Source organism: Choloepus didactylus, chromosome 17 (genome assembly GCF_015220235.1).
Source record: "Choloepus didactylus isolate mChoDid1 chromosome 17, mChoDid1.pri, whole genome shotgun sequence".
Taxonomy (NCBI): domain Eukaryota; kingdom Metazoa; phylum Chordata; class Mammalia; order Pilosa; family Megalonychidae; genus Choloepus; species Choloepus didactylus.
The window spans coordinates 70,469,499-70,485,238 of record NC_051323.1 but is presented as its reverse complement, the minus strand read 5'-3'; the positions used below and the strand labels follow the sequence as shown (position 1 = coordinate 70,485,238).

At 33.1% G+C, this 15,740-nt stretch overlaps 1 protein-coding gene across 1 annotated transcript in view; it reads right to left on the bottom strand.

The window, feature by feature from the left end:
* MRPS9 (mitochondrial ribosomal protein S9) overlaps positions 1-15,740 on the bottom strand; it is a 65,659-nt gene that overhangs the window by 7,740 nt on the left and 42,179 nt on the right. The window contains exons 5-9 of the mRNA XM_037806928.1: positions 13,981-14,060; positions 4,846-4,931; positions 3,940-4,015; positions 1,358-1,526; positions 305-413 (exon numbers count right to left, since the gene is read on the bottom strand). Of these exons, the coding sequence (XP_037662856.1) occupies positions 305-413; positions 1,358-1,526; positions 3,940-4,015; positions 4,846-4,931; positions 13,981-14,060 (520 nt within the window). The remainder of the gene's footprint in view (positions 1-304; positions 414-1,357; positions 1,527-3,939; positions 4,016-4,845; positions 4,932-13,980; positions 14,061-15,740) is intronic.

The window sequence follows — 15,740 nt, the reverse complement described above, 5'->3', positions numbered from 1 at the left end:
CAGAACTTAAGACATATCTAAGAAATCTCAAGTTCCAATAAGATCTAATGAAAAGAGGAGGAAGATTCAATTAATGAGGAATTCTAGAATTCTTTCATAAAAAATCTGGAAAATGACATACAAAACAGTGACACTGTCCCTCTTGCTAGTTTGATAAACTGTATCGGTAAAAAAAAAAAAAAAAAAATCATTCTGACCAACATAATCAGAAAATCACAAGCCTTCTTAATCAGCCATGATGTATTATTAAGTATATTTTCTTTAAAAATAAAGACAAAAAGCAAAACCAAAATCAAGAACTAACCTGTCCTGTATCACTGGGAAGTAAAGCAAATAATCAATTTCATTTACTTTTATTTTTCCACTTCCATGTTCATAAACAACTGCTTCTGCTTTTGCACTCTTTCGTTTACCTTTAAAAATATAAAATTCCTAATTAGTAAAAATGTTAAAGATCAATCCTGTGAGACAGGTTAATTTTTTTTCCAGAATAAAAACCATACAATACAGTAGAAAGGAAAGTTCTATAACTGTTAAGAGTCGAACAAAAACAAAACAAGTAAACTCTATCATAATAGAAGTAATAAAGCTTATCATGGTATAATTTTATTCTTCAGTTCTATTTTAAGGACACTTAAAAGGTGACTTTAAACTAGTTTCAACAACCAACCAAATAATTTATATTTATTTACATTTTTTTCAAATATACATAGCATTCTTCTTGTATAGTCAATAAGAATATATCTAATAATATATTGTAAAAATATAAAGAATAACAGATAATTGCAGAAATGAAAGAATCCTCAGGAAAGGTCACACTTCTGTGAAAACATTAGTTGAAAATGACAAAAAAAAATGATGTTACATTCTCTAAGAGTTGCAGATATATCATTTAATAGGTCAATTCTTAAAAGTTATACCATGTCAAATACCTTTGTATATGTACAAGGAGAATATGAATTGATGACCTGAAAAGTTTTCACATTACAGTTTTAGCATCTGACATGCAGATTGACAGACTCACTTTATAGAAAAAAATCTTTATTAAAATATTTTATTATTCTTTCAGTTGAAAATGTGAAAATAAAAAGATCTAATATACATATGTGAAACAGTGAAAATAAAATGTGTTAATATGATTGCATAGGCATGTATCCACATTTTTTCCTGGACATTATAAGGTTCACTTTAAAAAATCTTGAATAGAATTTTAAAAATTAGGAATCCAAGGTAGCTGTAGCAAAAATAAATGGACAAACAAAACATCAAATGAATACCACAGAACAACAGCAAATAAAAATAATTGTAGTTTCTCAATCTTCATGAAATTTATTTTCTCTCCATGGAATGTCATTACCTTCACTTGTGCTGAAGGCCATTCCTTGCTCATCATACTGCAAAGGTTCAATCAGATGTTTTTTTGATTGAACAGTTACACTTCTGCGAAATCTCTGCACAAATCTGTCCTCAGCAACACCAGGCTGTAATGTCAATAACCTTTCTAGCAGCTGAATAAACTTCATATACTGCAGACAATAAAAATTCATTAGAAGATGCAAGTGTAATTGCATTTGCTAAATTTTTTCTATTTTTATATACTTGATCTTTCCAATGTTGCTTTCCTTGATGAATTTTGACAGGATGACACTTCTGCATCTTCATGCTGCTTTTAAAACAGCATGCAGATGCAACACTTTCCCGGTGTATCTTTAATACTAAATCTTTTCTTTCGAGAAACAAAGGAATTCATCATTCAGAGAAATACCAATTTCTTTGTATTATGATTATATGAAGTTGAGATTTAAGTTCATTTTTGAAAAATATTTAGTTGATCTTAAAGTATAATTTCCACTCTTTTATCAGAACTGTAACAAGAGGGGCTTTAGAAATAATTTCCAATAAGTTATGTATGGTGAAATGGAAAGTTTGATTTTGAGAAAATGTACCTCTTAAATTATATTTCATAATACATTTGGCAAATATATCTTTGGCTGCTCAAGCTGTGTTACTTTAATGTTTATGATTTCCTTTAAAACTGAACAATCAAGCTATTTAAAAATTCAAGAGATACTTGACTTAAAGGGCAACCTCTTGAAATAAATTATCCTTGCTACTCTGTGCATTTTTTTTTTAATAGTTCTTGAACATGTGATTAGAAAGTAAACAACTTGGTATTAACCCCTTAAAATGAGAAGCCAGAATAATCATTTTAAAGTGTTTATGGAGAAGGAAACAACTAATACTTGAGATCCCTAGTTAATATGGATTGTGAAATCCAGTGTTTTATAACCTTATTTATGTTTTTGCCAGCCCTAAAAATCAGACTTCTTTGTCACTACTGCCTTTGCAGTGAAAAAGCGAACATTAACAATTTGAATTATATAAAAATCTGATGAGTGAGATTAAAAGAACTGTTTCAAATACAATTTCCTGTGATGTTACAGTAAAAAAAAAGGCAATTTTCCAAGTAAGGGTGGGAAAACCACCTGTGGTACTTGGCCTGCTATAGCTCCATTCTTCCCTGCTAGTTACAGGTTATCTCCTTTGTTCTCAGCTACTCTTTCAATTCCATCTCCTACTCTATGGCTACCCCTTGTGCCTACAAAGGGTTAACTCAGGTATTATCTAGTCTTGCTCATTAACTTGGCTTAAGGGTTCAGAAGTCACTAACCACCCGTGTTCCCCCATCTTGATATCAGCTATAAGCCTCAAGACTTTTTCTGATATCTAATACCTACAAAGCGTAGAACATCATCATATATTCATAAATATATATTTGTTTGTTGTTTTCATAATTGTACACCTGTATTGAAGTCCTTGGGATCTTTCCAAAGTTAAAAAAAACAAAAAACCCTGTAAGAAAAAACAAAGCAACCAGAAAATAGAGGAAAGAATGAAATGATACTTTCATTGAAGAAGAAAAGAGATTTTTTTTAGTTATTTCCAAGTGCAGCTACACTGACTTGGTGGTTAGGATATTAGAAATTAACTCTGGATCTACCACGAGCCAAATGCCTGATGCCTTGGCTAAGCAAATTCCAATTTTTCTTAATCATTAATTTGTTCAATATGTTTAATTAAGAAAAAGAGCAATGTAAGTACATGACTTAAAATCTACATTGTGGCAAGGTAAAACAATGTTAGCCACTGGCATGAAAAAAACAGGCTTTCTTGGTACAATTTATGAAATTGCATCTACACTCAAATCATCCAGAAAGCAATCTAAATTTAGAACATCAAAATATTTAAAGCATCAAATTTCCTCTGATAATGTTGGGAAATATTAAAACATACACAGAGCAAGAATCCAATAAAGACCTAAAGCAGAGAGTCACAGACTTTTTACTTAGAGGGCATAAGATTGACCTGAGAAACTAGTAAAAAATATAGACTTGGGGGTGACAGAGATTCTGAGTTAGGTCTTGGTGAGGCTTAGGAAACTGCATTTTGTAACCAACAATCCAAATGATTTCGATACAGGTGGTTTTGCAGATCCCAAGACGAAAAAGACTGACCTTACAGATACTGCACACAAGGGAGGCCAGGAAGCAGCAAATTGCACAATGGCAGCCCATGTGTTGCATCCCTTTTCTACTTAACCTTTAACAGCTCCTTACAATTATCATTAGCTTGTAAAAATAACTGAACACTTTACTGAAGGCGATAGAAAAAGACACCTGCCACACTCCCCTAAAACAACTGGCAGAAGATGCAAGGGCACCTATAAAAGGCATATCTGGAGACTAGTGGGCATGTCATTTTCCTGACCACAGATTAGGTCCTCCTGTGGCAGAAAGCACTGATAAATGTGTTAAAAAAGGAAAACTTGTCTAAGGAACACCTGCCTCTGAGGAATATTACTATTGGGATCCTAAATACAGCAATTGTCTGTATTCTTATGGCACAGGTCCCCTTAAATTAAAAAGACTAATTACTCACATCTTGATCTGACAGTTTTTCCACTAACATTTCTTCTAGTTCCTCCTTAATCAGCCATCTGCTGCCAATCAGGTCTCTGTTAAAATATCACATATATTCTCTTTTTAATTAACTATGCAATTATAGTGTGCACAAAAGACCTCACATGACTCAGGAACACATTTTTATATCATATATGTAAGTAGGACGAATTCATTCAAGTAAACTCTTTTTGAGAAATATTATTCCATTTCCTTAATTTACTTTAGAAAGATAACCAGTCTAGCAAATATTTTGTCTGAAGAGTTAAACAGGACATTTAGAACTCATTTAATATTAAAAGTCACCAGATTTCTTAAAAATTAAAATTGTGCTTTTTTTTCATAATTTACTTTAAGGAGATGTTATGGATACAAAGTTAACTTGTCAATGAACTAAAACTCCAAACAAAGGGCTAAGGACAGTATTTACAATTTAAATGAGGTGTGCTCAAAGACTTGTGTCTTTTGCACAAGAACAAATTCATGAATTACAAGGCCAAAATTTAAAGCTGGTTGGTAAGTATAATCTATCACTGTTTGCCAAACGGAAGTCCAAACCTTAAAACACCCCCAAAAAATCAAAGCATGCAAATACTAAGCAAATGTGCAGCCATATACACAAAAATTCTGAGGAAATCATATTCAAACAGAGTAATTAAATATCATTTAATATAGGAATCTGGAGTGGAGTAACACAAAAATAATAACTTCAGTATTTGCTTCCTCCAAACAAAAACAACCTAACATTTTGAACACTAAATTTAATGATTAATGCTGAAATATCAAACAAATTTAAGGCTTCAGGTGTGCTTAAAAAATACCAGTGACAAGTGGCATGCTTTTAGCTCTAATTTTACATATATTTTAATGTAAGAAAAGAACTTACTTAGTTTCAGTTTTTTCCAAAAATAGTCCTTTGGCTCGCAACTGATTTTGATGTTTTTCTACATCCAGTAGCTTTCCATATGCTTCCTATGACAAATAAAATGTACATGCTAAAATAAGAGAGACTGTACCAAACTACTTATGATATACTTTATATTTTCCTTGTGAGTATCCCTCATCCCTAAAGTCGCCTACTCAAATCCTCTAAGCTGCAGGGTAAAAAAAACTGAAAAAGCTTTCTAATAATACTATTTTTGTTCAAACTAAAGGATGATAGAATAATTTCAATGAGAAGTTAGTATCATACAAGTAGCACAATAAAGTTTAACTGATTTTTAAATAAATTCTAAACATTTTACAACTCCATTTCAATGAGGTTAGTAAAAAAACAAAAAACAAAAACACAAACCCTACAAAATACTTGTTTTCCTGAGAGTTCCACAACAGGCCTGAACATTTTCCTTAAAAATCATAATAGACAGCAATATACACTTTAAACCTAGAGAATTAACCAGTAAAAGTACGTATGGTAGTTACAGCTTACCTATTTATCTAATATTTTTGATTGACATAATATTTAAATTCTCACCATGTAATTTATATCTTAAAAATAGTTTTCTATTATATTTTTCATTATTCCATTTCTTTCTATTAATTTACTTTCTAACAGTTTCTGAATGTACGTCACTTGCAATGCAAGTAGGGGAAAGTCTGAAATATTGTTAGAATGTGTAAAAAGCAATAAACCAGTAATAGGGATTATCAATGAAATATATTTTCTAGGAAATGAATTACAACAAAGTGAATAATGCAATGATCTCCCAATTTTTTTTGACAGAGCAAAATTAATTTTTGAGCACTCACACCTAATATGCATATGTTTATTCATTGAGAATTTACACACAACCTACCATACCAATACCTAATGAACTTTATAAAACATTCCTCAAATACAAATCTTAAAAGGATGAGCCAGAGATGATATAAATGGTATTTTTTTCTTGCCAATCATGACAGCTTCCAATACCATGAGCTAATGTCTGAAGACACAACCTGTTACTGGTGGAGATGTCAATCCTTATCTTGAATAGTCTTATTAATAATTCCAAGTTTTGGGGGCAACTTTTTGTTGGCTCTGTTAGACTGCCATATTACATCTTAATGTTGCTGATAAAGAGTCTGTTCTAGGAGTAGAAGTATCCCTCTGCCACCGTCTTTGTATTTACTAGCGCCTGTATTACCTTCCATCTGTCATCTGTTTTCAAGAATTCATTCTCTCATGGGGAGAAAAGAATTTCTGGATGTGAAGACTGAGCCTTTTCAGCAATGTAAATAAACGGAGATTATATTCAATGGGCCAGGACTTCTCAGCGAGATGAGAATTTTAAAGTTCATTCCTTTTGGCTGGTGAGATTCATAAAGGAGGTTTTTGTTTTTGTTTTTTTAAACCCTAAGGATAGTAGAATTGATTGCTTCAGAAGAGACAACGAAAAGAAGAAGAGAGGAAAAGAGAAGCAGCACTTTGTGAATATTAGAACCTGAAAAACTGGGGGTAAGCTACAGAGACTCATTACTATCTCAAGCTGAAAGAATCAATCACTTTAGTTCAGCAATTTTAAAGGTACAGTCCCTAGATCATTAGCCTCAGTACCCAAGCCTAGAACTTATCAGAAACAACAATTCTCAGGCCCGAATTCAAACTTTACAAAGACAAACTTCTGGGGATGGGGCCCAGCCATCTATTTTAACTATGCCTCCACGTGAAGTTCTCACTAAAGTTTGAGAACTGCTGAGAGTATAGTTCAATATAATAGCAAAGGGACTAGTTAAGTAATTCAATCTTAGTGTCTACATTAAGTATAACTGTCCATACAACTACATCCAAAGTGTAAAGCTGTCACTTGGAGCAGCAGTGAAAAGCATCTTACAATTAAAAAAAAAAAAAAAAGAAAAGTCTATCCTAAAGAAAGCAAAAACTAATGTGAACCATCCATCATATACAACATGCACCTCTTACTCAACTTAAAATAAAATTTTACAAGGTGTTTCCCAAGAAGTGGCAAGGCTGTCTGATTGCTTCTTGTTAGGGTAATTTTAACTCATTTTTGAAGACTAAGATACCGGCTTAATACTCCATCTGAATAGCACACCAGAAAAAGTTCTGTTTCTGAAAAGTAATTCATAAATGCTTTGAACAGGTCAAATAAAAGAACAAAACCCCACAAAATAACTCCTCCTCCACTTGCATGAAGTGGACACAGTACAAATAGTTCCCGTCCAGCTGGCACTGGTTGTCAGGGGCCAGGCAGGCCCCAGTCAGACTGCTCCCCAGCCTGGGTGCTTTGTAAAGGGGGGGAATCAGCCTCTCAGCAGGCCTGGTCCAGAGTACTGAGATTCTGAGAGCAAAAAAGTCACAAGATGTTAAATCTCTTTCAATCTAAGAAAATATGAACCCAAGAGAACACCAACAACAGTAATAAGATACCTCCCCCGCTAATAAGGATTTATTAATTTTCTGGAATAGCTGAGGTAACTACAATTCACTACCTTATCATTGCTAAAGTTTGAAGTCAAAATTTGGGCTGCTAAATTCACCATAATTTTCAAATGATGTTTGAGCAATTTTTACTTTAACTCCACATTTTCTTAAACTATTATTTCACTATGTTCTTACCTTCTACTGTTGTATTCAGAGCCATAATAACCTCAAAATGGTGCACGTAAAACAAATAATCAGGGGGAAAATGTGGAATATGAAAAACAACCCATAAAAAGTACCTGTCAAATTTCAAACATGGCAAATTCTATTAAGGAAAATGCTTAAAATTTGATATGCATTAAGCCACCCTGTACACTTTTTTTACATAGGAATATGTACTTAGCACAGTGCCTGCTATAGGAGGCAAGGTATGGCATTCAAAAGTGAAATAATCTAACAGTTTTATTGGTGCACCATTTCTATTACTTCTTTCTCTTCTACATTATAAAACCACCCCTGCGATTCTAACTTGGTTAGTTATAAACAACAGTTCTCTAGAAAGTAGATCCTATAACTTCAACTCCCTGAAGAGAAGTGCATTTATTTACATAAAAAAATCCTTGAGGGTATAAATATGCCAGGAACTGTCAACATCACATATTATCACAGGTAGCTTCTCATATATTGTTAAGTTTCCACTTAATTTTAAGGGACGCTAGAGAATTAGTATGACCCCACCTACACTAAGTTTATATACTGTATTTAATAGCGTAATTTTCAAATATGACAGGAATAACCCAGATGTGAAATGCTGAATCATTAATCACAGCTATGATTAATATTTCATAAAATCAAAGCAAGCCTATCCACCCCTCATGTCATCAGATTTCCATAATGTATGAGTCAAATTTAGAAGGTGCCTAATTTGAAAATACCAGATGCTCAGGTTGCAGAAAAGAAATGCTTAAACTAAACCTTTCCAACAGCATGAGCAATATGATTTTTAGTATCCTTCTAAAATTTGTTTTGGTTATATTAATCATGTGGAAATTCCAATTTAAGGGAAAGTAAACAAGTAACATTTCATGGGGGAGAGGGGATAAGAAAAGTTAACTACATTTTGATATACAAAATAAACAATAACAAATTAATAGTAATTATCTTTGATTCTGTATATTAAAGAAATCACAGAAAATCAATTTCAAAGAATTACTAAGATAAATAACAAACTTCTCTTTTGGCACTGGCATATGCAAAACCAAATGAAACAAATACAAATATAATTCATTTATCATTAACTAAGAAGTTTCTGAATATATACAAAATTCCAAGTGACATACTTCTAGTGTACACCTCTACTATTACTTTGTGAATAAATATGCTATACAAGTTTATACATTATGAAATGCTATTCAACATAAAAAAGAAATCATTTCCTATATAGGTCATATGAAAAAGTACTCCAGGGAAGTGTACACCCATGAGGAATTACACTAAAATGCTTGCTTGTAACTCAAGTACCATATAACTTTTACTACTCAAATTAAAGCCCCATCATCATATATTATAATAACATTTATACCATTACAAAAGAAGAAATCTGATTAAGATCAAAACATAGAAGTAATACTAATAATAGGTTGAATCATTTTTAAAAAAATTAATTTCCCTAATTGTTATACTCGGAACATACAAGAAGACACACAATGGTTATTATTCATATGTGAGGAAAATGTACATAAAAAATACTTCTAGAACAGTAATTTCTATTGCTGAATTAATTACTGAATTAACTCCTGCTGTCAAGAAAAGTCTTAAAACAGCATGCAGATATATTTCAACACCAGTCCACAGCTTTTTGAAATTAAGCACTTTATACAGTTGTAAAGTAGTTATTTCACAACTCCTCACTGTGAGCAGGGTTGCTATTTTAATTCCATTTTTAAAGATAAGAGCTTTATACCCAAGAGTTTTAAATATTCACCACTTGGTCACAAAGAGGATCTAAAAACATCTAAACTAAATAAAAATGCTTTACTACTCAATCCCCAGGACCTTTGCTTATTGATTCTGGAGTCTTCATGTAATGAAGAAACACACTTCTCGGGGGCAGGTGCTCTCTTACTTTATGAACATGAAGGCTAATTAAGTTATTTAAAATAAACTGGAGAATTTCTAAGAAAGCACAAGCTTTGTTTAAAAGGAAAATGAACCCTGTTTATGCAAAAGTTATACGGATTAGAATTATTCAGTTTTGTTTTTTTTTTATTCAGCAGAATAGTTTAAGTATATAATGATTAATTTATTCCTTCATTTTATACATTTTTGGGGGTATAAATTTTATCTGTGGCCATGTAATTCTTTCGATTTAAAGAAATACCTTGAAAATAACTCCACTGTTACTATAGAACTAGTTGTAAAATATAAATGAAGTTTCTATAAGATGCAAGATTCCCACTGCAGTTTTAGAGATGCATAGGCTCCCTTATTTTAAAAACTGAGGAGGGAGCTTACGTAAAATTTCAATAAATGCTTGATGTATTTGGGCTGAGGTCAATCCTAAAACTGAGGAGAATTTATTTAACCTCTCTTTTGAGAAAAGGTGTTTATTTGAGATGAGTAATGCTTACAATTACAACTTGCAGAGTGTTTTCAATAGTCTTTACAGTCTTTCCTAAGCACCAGTTTCATGGGATATTAAAAGCTGTTCTGTGGTCCAATAAGCTTTAACAGCAGCAGGTTAAAGCAACAGGTTTCTTTACTGAAGAATTTCACTGAGCTTTTATCATGCTAAGTATCTTTTTATTAGAATTTCCCAATACACATACACAGTATTCCCAAACTAACTTCAGAGTCCCTTTTGTCATAACCTATGTTCCTCAGAAAGCATTTTGGGACACTTGCTTTATAGAAATGCCTTGACTTAATGAATCATATTTTACAAAAGGGTTCATATTTTAATGCCAAATAATCACCTCCACAATGAGTTTAAAATTATTTCAACTCACTTTGAGAGAATTTAAAATTTTTCAGAAATATGTCGACTGATAAAATGAGTAAACCTGCATCAACATTTTCTTAAAATTAAAGGACCTGCATGAACCAATCTGGGACTACCAAGGTTGCAAATCCCCTGCTGATGAACACAGCCCACTCCTCCCTTCCCTGCTGGCTTGGTCATCCTGGACAGGATCAATGGGTACTGCCTGGTAGGCCCACTCTTGCGGCCCGTCCCTTCTTTTCCTCAATTGTGCAACAATTTCCTCTTGTGCTGACCCAGCATTTTCTTTTTTTGCACAGACATGTAGGTCCTCTTGAAAAATTCTTCTTTTTCCTTTATGCTTTTATTCATTTGTTTCAGGAAAACTTCATTTATTCCTTCTCTATTCTTTATTCTGTTTGCTGAAACCCTAAACTGAAGCCCTAAATCATGTCCAAAAAGTCTACAAGTTCTACTAGTTATGTAGCTAGTAAGGAAATGGAAACCATCCATCCATTCTGATGTGAAAATAGACTGATGAGCCAATGCCATTAAGCACTGAGCCCCTTTATAAGCACTCAAAGATTCTTATTTTTCATCAGTCTCTTATTTCTTCCTACTAAAATTACACTTTATTGTTATGAAGTTACATTAGTACTATTTTATACTTTTTTCTTTATATATGTACATCATATTAGCTATATTGCAAAATAGATGAGTTTTTATTGGCTTCTCCAGGAACCTAGAGATATGCTTATCGTTGTAGCCACAGGATAACTGGAGTCCCAACTAACCGGGTAACAGACCCACAGAATGTGTGCATTTACTAAGTGTAAGAACTCCATGAATTGGCACAATTTCTTCACTTTATACTTTCCTATTATACTACATTTCTGGACAGGAACAATAAATTACATGTTTCTTCTCATCCTCATCTGCCCACAAAAACCTCCCCATATCCCCACAAATCCATCCCCACTGGATGGACTAAATATAGGTAAGCTAGGAACACTACTCACTAAGGCATTACATGTCATCTTTAGCTTTAATTGTAAGCTGCATCAGGACTACCTTTTATTAATTGCTATAATATAATAGATAAGCGTAATATACGTAAACAGTCACCAAATAGTAATAAAAGAACTGATATTATTAGAGACAATAAGAAAGGTTAATCAACACCCGAAAAAGTCTCCTTGCAGAACTGCAAACATGCTCTAGATGGGTTTTCTTGTCAAAAAGCTTGGCCAATGATTGCCGTGTCTCACACAATTACTGTTTGCCAACAACATGGGAATAACACAGTTTAGTTTTTGTCTTTTACCCTGTTATGTAGGGAAAAAATCACATCAACTATAAGAAATGGTAAAAACAACACTTCATTTTCAAGTATTTAAGTCATTTCCAAGTATTTAAAGCCCATCACAGTCTTCAGGGGGCTAATTCCCTGACTGCACTGAGGGCTGGAGGGATGGTGATCACTCTCCCAGAATACAACACCCCAACACCACCAGCACCGCCACCAAGACAAGGTGGAGCGAAGGAGAGCACCAACACATGATGTAGTTTCATGTTTTATGGTTTTACTTTATATGCAATGCCTGACAACTATAAAACTGATCTTGCAAGTTGAACAGTTAATACTGAATCACTGTAATTAACAAAATCTGTCATACACCTTGCAGAAGAGATTGGCATATATTTAGGAAAACATTTATCCTTTTCTTCCATACACATAATTCCTTTAAAATTCCATATACAGCATTTTGAAAATACAAGGTTTTATTAATATATCTGCATTATAATGTTCAAGTTAAACCAAGGTACCTGTAATTCATATATGTCAACTATTTGGAAAAGCAACGAAACAGATGCTAAACCCCACATTTGGGGGAGTCAAACCACCTAACAAAATAGTTTTAACTAAAACATAAATGCCTGGGTAAATCTTCTGTAAGTAACAAAATATATATTGCTCAAAAAGAATATTTATTAATCGAATATAATTGAACATTTTAATCAAAGGGTATGGTAGTATTTTATCCACAGGGAAACTGATCAGTTTCTTGAGCAATACCTTTTAAACACATAAACAAACTAAAAATAAAGTTAGGCTTCTTCTACAATGGGTAATTTCTTCATTATGATGGAATGCAACAAAATACCTTGCCCTTGGGTTGCTCAGTTTCAGACAAAACAAATGCAAATGGCTTGTCAGATGACAGCTGTTTGATAAGGCTCCTCTACAAGACTGCATGCTTTACTTTTCTCCGTGAAACTTGGGATGAAAGGCAGAAGGCAGGAAGAGAATTAATGTAGCATACAGTCTAAAGGCAATGCTACAACCGTGATTAAGTAGAAAAGTTAAAAGGCACAGATTTTCCACAGCTTCGCTGCGTGCAACCCATCCGTGTAACAAGTTGACAGGCCTAGCGCGTCAGCTCCATCATCCTCTCCGACAGCTAAAACGCAGCATTGCATCCCTTTTCAGAGAAAATTTGTGTCTGCACCATGAAGCGTTGTACATTATTTCTTAGCACTGCAGGGGGCTCAAGTCCATATGGAACCTTCACAAATATTACCACAGATCAAACCAGCGGCATTTGGAGGCAGATTTGACATACCTATTTAAACGAACAGCAGGGGTCCTCGGGCAGCCTCAGGCTGTGCAGGAGAAAACCTCAGTAGAAAGCCGGAGCTGCAGCTCCATTACTCAGCAAAGACACACTCTACATTTATCATTCATTTCATTTCTGCCAGGGCAAGAAGCTCATTTGCCCAAGGTCAACAAAAAGTGAAAAAAAGGTTTTCTTTTTTTTTCCCAAGAAATAAATGTACCTGACAAGTGGGGATTTTGTCCTTTGGGTTTGTGGAGCACAAACACCAGATAGTTCCAAAACGCACAGTACATATGTGCACAGAATTTAAACAACTGAAATCTGACTGCAGATGGGGGAAACCCAATAAATATTTCTGTAACTTTTAAAAATCATATAATGAATGAAATAAAACTTGGCACTATGTTCTACAAATAAAATGGTTTCTGTTGTTTATAACTAGATACCAACATCCAGTCTCTTATTTTTTCATCATCCCAAATTTGCACACGATCGAACACAGCTCTGAAAACAAAACACAAGCTGTACACAGTACACTCAAATGCAGTTGGGAGTCAAAGTGCAATAAAATCATTTCTTAGGTAATTTGGGGGGCCCAAATTCTAGATTCGTACACTGCACTAACCTACAGAAAGCAAAAATTGTATACAAACAAGAAAAACAATGTACAGATAACTATTTGACTCTCTGTCAAGGGGAATGCCTTATAGTACCCAACAGCATTAAATACTTTGCTCCCTATTTCCTTCGTCACTTCTTACCTTGAAAGCAGATACATGCACTATTATTGAGTTGAACATTTAACTCCTAATGTGATTTCAATTTTAAATAAAAGCATTTTATGGACAAACCATTCTGATACAAATTCTATGAAGTTTATCTTTAGCAAAAAAATAAGCATGAATTAATAAAATATGAAGCTTTTTAACACACTGTCTTACCTCTACAAGTTACCTCTTTCTGAAAATACTAGGTAAATTCTGAAGCTTCTGAGAAAACCTCTGGTATAATTATTTAGTTTATGGTTACTATTATTTATCATGAATGCAATATACTTACATGCATTAATGAATAATATGATTGTTTGCCCGTATAAAAGAGAAAATGAAATGGACGGCCATCTTCTCCCCACTGGATTGCTAATAAAAAGCCAGAGGAAAACAAATAAAATAAAAATATACAAATAGGGAGACCAACTAGCAATATTTCACTGCATCTATAATCCACATTTAAAATTCTGATAAACATTTATAACAAAAATGAAGTATCACAAATATTTAGAAACTCTATATTTAGTTTAGCATATTTAATATGTAAATATTTAGGATTTTAAATATTTCATGCCCATTAACAAACAATATTTATATTTAATATAATATTCCTAAATATTTCACCATGAGAATTCCTATAATTTGTTTTAAATAGAAACATAGGAAATAGCCAAAATCAACTTGTTGTAACAAAAAAATTTCGGTTCAGCTGTAAATACAACACACTCCCATATTCTTAAATAGGAGAACTGATGAAGTCAATAATGTATCACATTCAGAGAATTAGAAATAGGCATAATGTGACAAAGAAAAAAATTTCATTATGTATTTCTGTGCCACATTATTTGTTTCAGCCACCTCAAGAAGCTTCAGATCATCCTACCTTTAAATGTCTAAGACAGAGGAGCCCCCAAAAAGTGTTACGTGTAAATACTTAAGAAATACAGATATTCATTCACCCCTAATGACCACCAAATACTTGAGAAATTAAGCTATCGTAATAAATAAACCAAACATTAATTCCATGACCTTTGCCCATATTTCTAGAGATGTTTTTCTGTTAACTATTTGTAGGAACTCTCGTACATTAAAAAATAATACTCCCCTTGTCCATTAAATAAATTGCAAAATATTTTCTTCCAGTCTGTCACTAGCTTCTTAATTTGGTCTATGGTATCTTCTGTCATCAAGAAATTTAAAATATTTGTATTTCTAAATCTATCACTTTTCCTCTATGGCAGTGTTTTTTAACCTTTTTTTTTTTCATTATCGTCCCTACTAAGGAGCCATTTTATACTTTCTGGCCCTCACTGCCCCTCTCCCCATGGAATTTTAATACCACAGATAAACCACAAATTATCTGTTGAAGTACTGCAATTCTTTGGAGGGCCACAGACCATTTTTTCACCCCCGAGAACCAATTTTTGACCTACTGAGAATGCATGCTCTAGGTCTGGGGGCTTTCTAAAACTATTTCTCTATATTTTCTTCCAAAAATTTTATTTGCTTTCATGTTCAGATATTTAACCTATCTGGAATTTATGTTTATGAGGCACAGATCCAAGTATTATTTTGTTCAGCAAAGAGTCATTGTCCCACTACAGTCATTTTGAATAGTATACCCTTTTCAAATTGAAATGCCACCTATATAATATGTGGAATGTGTTTCTTCTCTGAGGATAATTGGTATTGACATAGGCCACTTAAAGTGAATACACTTAAAATGAAGATCAAAATTTCATAACGGATGGTGAAAAAAAACTTGATTGGGAACTTGGCCCAATAGAGATGGGTGCTCTATTTTATTCCATTGGTCTATCTATTTTGCACCACTATTAATATTTTAATTACCAGAGCTTTGTGCTGAATTTGATAACTGGTAGGGTAAGTGCCCTCCATTATTCTTCATTCTTTAAAAAAAAAATTTCTCAGCTTCTTATACATTTACTCTTTCAAATAAACTTGACTACCCCCACCCAAATCCCACCTGAACTTTGAATGAAATTATACTAAATTTACTAATAATTGTAAGAATAGCAACTTTGTAAT